The 4,273-nt window shown below is 42.9% G+C and overlaps 1 protein-coding gene across 1 annotated transcript in view; it reads right to left on the bottom strand.

Moving 5' to 3' along the window:
• The window catches only part of EHHADH (enoyl-CoA, hydratase/3-hydroxyacyl CoA dehydrogenase), a gene marked incomplete at its 5' end in the record, with an annotated part of 18,639 nt that extends 14,570 nt beyond the window's left edge, over nucleotides 1-4,069 (bottom strand). The window contains 4 exons of the mRNA XM_009575618.1: nucleotides 1,097-1,201; nucleotides 1,520-1,631; nucleotides 3,060-3,232; nucleotides 3,966-4,069. Coding sequence (XP_009573913.1) covers nucleotides 1,097-1,201; nucleotides 1,520-1,631; nucleotides 3,060-3,232; nucleotides 3,966-4,069 — 494 coding nt within the window. The remainder of the gene's footprint in view (nucleotides 1-1,096; nucleotides 1,202-1,519; nucleotides 1,632-3,059; nucleotides 3,233-3,965) is intronic.
• Nucleotides 4,070-4,273: the final 204 nt, after the last annotated feature.

The raw sequence follows: 4,273 nt of genomic DNA on the forward strand, positions 1-4,273 counted from the left end.
ACTCTGCACTAAAAATGAAGCCCCAAAATACCGTAGGATTAATACAGTGAGAAGAAAGGGAGTCTCTTACAGAAAACCTAGCCAAAGAATACCCTTTTGCACCTATCTGGTAAATCTCAAGTTGCAGGGAAGTAAACAAGACACTCTTCTTTAAGAAGAGCCCATTAATTGAACTGTCTTAAAAATATGGTGCCCTGTCATCTAGGACAAAGGTTAGGCTGCTTCAATTTCTAGCACTGAAGTGCTTGTAGAGAGAAGAAGGGGCCTTGTTTGTAGTGAAGGGAACTGCAGCAGCTAAAGCAGCACCCCAGCTTAGAAAAGCATTGCCTATAAAGGCCATGTGATCAAAGCAGAAGGAGTTTTTTGCTTCCTTGATGCATCTCATTGTGACAAAGCTCCAGATGAAATCCTGATGGAAGTCAATGGTCTGTTTCCAAAGGTACAAGGAGGTTAGTAGCGGAAAAATATCCTGTTTTCTCTCAAGGTGATGCTCCTCAGGCTGCACAAGGAATGTTCCTTTTCCTCTGTTAACTCCATTGAATTTGATTTTGTTATTTCTAAGGTGGGGAAGAAACCCTCTGCACATCCCTCCCATCTCCACAGGCCGTTTTCTTACATAGCAGCTAAAGAATTAGGGACAGAGTCACTTACAGACTCATGGATCATTAAGTTGGGCTGAGGATGTGCCAGCCCCTCCACTAGAGGAAAAAAGTTATTTTTGATCAGCCATTATTGATGGTGCAACCAGAATATGTGCAATACCATGTGATCCAAAATTATATATGGAAAGAGCAAAATCAGTGGAGTGCAGCAGTCCAGAGGAGCATGTGAATTTGGATATATAATTAAGAAACAGGAGGACTTGATATGTATCTGTTCTCTGGATCCTCACTTGAATTTCTGCAGCTCTCCAGCATCTGAATTTTTCACTTCAGACAACAGAAAACAAATTCTGAAATTAATTCTATCTTATATGGATGCCAAAACTCAATGAATGGAGCATATAAATTGGAACAAACTGGTGGGCTTTGTTCTGACTCTCCAGCCCTGAAACATCAGCAATTATTTCTTGGCATTGCTACAGTTCTTTCCTCACCAATCACTTTGTTTGCCAAGTGAATTGCTGCCTCAACTGTGTTTTCTTCCACAACTTCATCAACCAAGCCCAGCTTCAGTGCTTCAGTTGCTGGAATGTGTCTTCCTGTGATAAAAAGAGAAATAAGGTGACTACAGTGGGGCATGATGGGCAATTTCATTCTTTTCCATCTTATCGAACGACTTGTGTGTAGCTGGCTTCAAACATGAGACATGCTCATTATCAGGTACATAAAATGCATTACTAACTACATGCCTCAGAAGCACGTATGTCCCTTTCTTAGCCCATCATTAGTGGAAGCAAGCTGAATTTCAATCCAAGCAGCTACATAGGTAAAAGAAATTCATGTTTCTTAGACTAAGCTGGTGGTACGACTCGGTGCCATATTCTTATACACAGAGCAAGGCCAAGCCACTACTTTACCTGTAGTGATTATATCCAGAGCAGCTGGCACCCCAATCAGTCTGGGTAGTCGCTGAGTGCCTTCAGCACCTGGAAGTAACCCAATGGTGACCTCTGGTAAACCCATCTGTGCCTAAAATGAAATCAAATTCAACAACAAATCTGATTAGAGTGAGTGATAATTACACACTGAGCAGAATAGAGGAAAGGCAAGCAGATCTGATTCATACATTGCTCCTCTAGGAAGCCTCAAAACTTCTACATAGAAACTTCATCCTTGCTTTTTGCGACATAAGACACTTAAGACAAAAGCCCACTCAACCATTTCAAGAACTTGTGCACAAATGCACAGGAAAAAAAATCACCTTTCAGTGGATGTGTGTGTGCTAGCACAGCACTGGAGGAGAGCTGTGGGGCCAACAGCATCCCCCAATTGACACAGGTGTAAACTAATGCTTTCAAGCAGTTGTTACCAAATGCTGGAGGGCACTCTGTGACTTAACTGTTACCTCCCTACTTTAATTCTTGGAAGTTTAGTAAAGGAACATTGGTACTGAACTCTTCCCTAATCTTCCTCCAAATGTGTTTCCTTCAAATGGCTTTTGGTGCTCTTGACATTTAGTAGGGTTATGGCAGAGAAGCCAGGGGCAGCAGGAAGGGAGGTCTTGTCTTCTCTTAAAAATCTATCTAGATTTTGTTGCCTAGTTTTAAAAAAAATTAGTTTGCACATTTCCCATTGAGCTCTTAAGAGATTTCAAGTCACTTTAAGACCACTATTTATGGCACCTATCTTAGGTGGCATATAGGGTGATGCAGAATACCTCTTTATGTTGTTACAGCAACCCACACTGTTGTGGAGAAACAGTGATTCACACTGCAAAAGTGAGGGGATGGCCCTATCAGTGAAGAGTCTCTATAAGGAGACCAGGTACTGCTAAAACGTAGTTGAATCTTGAAGGAGGGGGTTCAAGAAAAAAACCAGATCACTCCTTAAAAGACTCTTAAAGCTGTCTTTTGGTCAGTGTACTCCCTGAGGAACCAGAGCTCATGGGGAATCAAACCGTAAATGCTCCATGCTAGCTGAGTTTCAACTGCCTATTGAAACTAGGCCACTAGCAGAAAGAAATGCAAAATTCACAGAGCTGGGGGGAAAAAAAGAAAGTAAGTCACACTGCATGAGCCAGTAAGATACAGCCATCTACATCAGAATATAGATAATGACTACTGAGATCTAGGGCAAATTAACACTTGATTACTTAAGTTTCTATGCAGCTACCTTATTCTACTAGTTACAAATCAATTTTATATTTAGAAATTACTTGAAATTAGTTATTTAATAAGACTTATGAAAGCATGTCAAGGGTGGTGTTGTAGGTGAAGAATGTCTGAGCACACAGACTTGTATCCTGTAGCAATAAAGCCCCCCTCCTCTGAGCAGATGATCCCAGGAAAGGCACGCTGTCCCATTGCTCTCCAGGAGCAGCCTCCCATGCTGTCCATGGCCATATGTACATGGCTCCTGATGCCTTCACCTGCCTCTCTAGTTCATGGCGTGTGTTACCTTCACATGTGCAATACGATAGTGACAGCCAAGTGCCACCTCCAGGCCTCCTCCCAAGGCAATGCCTTCAATAGCAGCCACCACAGGCTTCTCACTCCTTTCTATGAGAGAGATGATGGAGCCCAAGCCAGTACCCTGTCTCTTCGGAGAAGAAAATCCTCGAATGTCAGCTCCTGAGTTAGTACAAAGAGGTGAAGAGGAATTAGTGGGGAAGGCAGTGATTGGAATGATCCTTCCCTCTGTGCCGTTGAACATAGCTGCTCACAGATGATCAAGTCCTTGCACAGCATGCTGCTGGCAGAAGAGTGGTTAACAGGAATCAACCCCTTCTGGGACCACCTTCAAGAAACCCTGGCTCCTTGAGCCTATTCAGAGAGCTCAGGGGAAGGCTAAGTACAAAAATACGTAGTAATGATTATGCAGTTACTACAGAAATTTGCAGACATCCTTGGTGTAATAAAAAAAAAGTTGAGTCTGGAATAGTTAAGTGCAAGTTACTACTAACAAGCAACGTACAGCTCCACAGAAATTCCCTAGCTTCCCAGGTTTCTACAACTGGAGAAGATCTGTAATTCACCACTGCCCCACCCCAGGTACGTTCCATACATTGGACTAGTTGATGGTCCAGAGATTTTATAGAAACAAAGCTATGGGGAGTAAGGAGGCACCAGTACATTAGGGAGATAAGCAGCTGTCCCTCATTTCAGCATGAACATACCAGCTTATTTCTGGCCTGGACAGTCAATTGTGGCACAGCAGAATAAGAAGCAGCCCGCTGTCTTGTGGCCATTTCCAGCCAAATCAGGACTTTTATCAGCAGTGTTACGAGGCAGAGAATCTTCAGACATGGTGGGTAGAGAGTGTTTCCTCTTTTTCTCGGGCTGTGTTTGATGAAAAATGTCTTACCTGCACTGAATTTCCCATTTTCGCCACAAATCATAACAGCTTTCACGGAAGGATCTGCATCTGCTCTCTTCAGTCCATCCTCTAATGCCTGGAGAACTGTCAAGCTGAAATAAATTAGAGATTCAGTGAGTAGCAATCAACTACATTACTTTTCCAAGAGGTCTGTGTTATAAACGCCAAGCATCCCAGTGAAAATGAGCAGCACATCTAAGCATGTCTCTCCTCTAGTCTGTCTTCTGCCACAGCTTCTCCGGGTGAATCCTTTCATTAGTTTCCCTCTCACTTCAAGGGCAAGCACCAAAATCCAA

Source organism: Fulmarus glacialis, unplaced genomic scaffold, assembly GCF_000690835.1.
Source record: "Fulmarus glacialis isolate BGI_N327 unplaced genomic scaffold, ASM69083v1 scaffold10324, whole genome shotgun sequence".
Lineage (NCBI taxonomy): Eukaryota > Metazoa > Chordata > Aves > Procellariiformes > Procellariidae > Fulmarus > Fulmarus glacialis.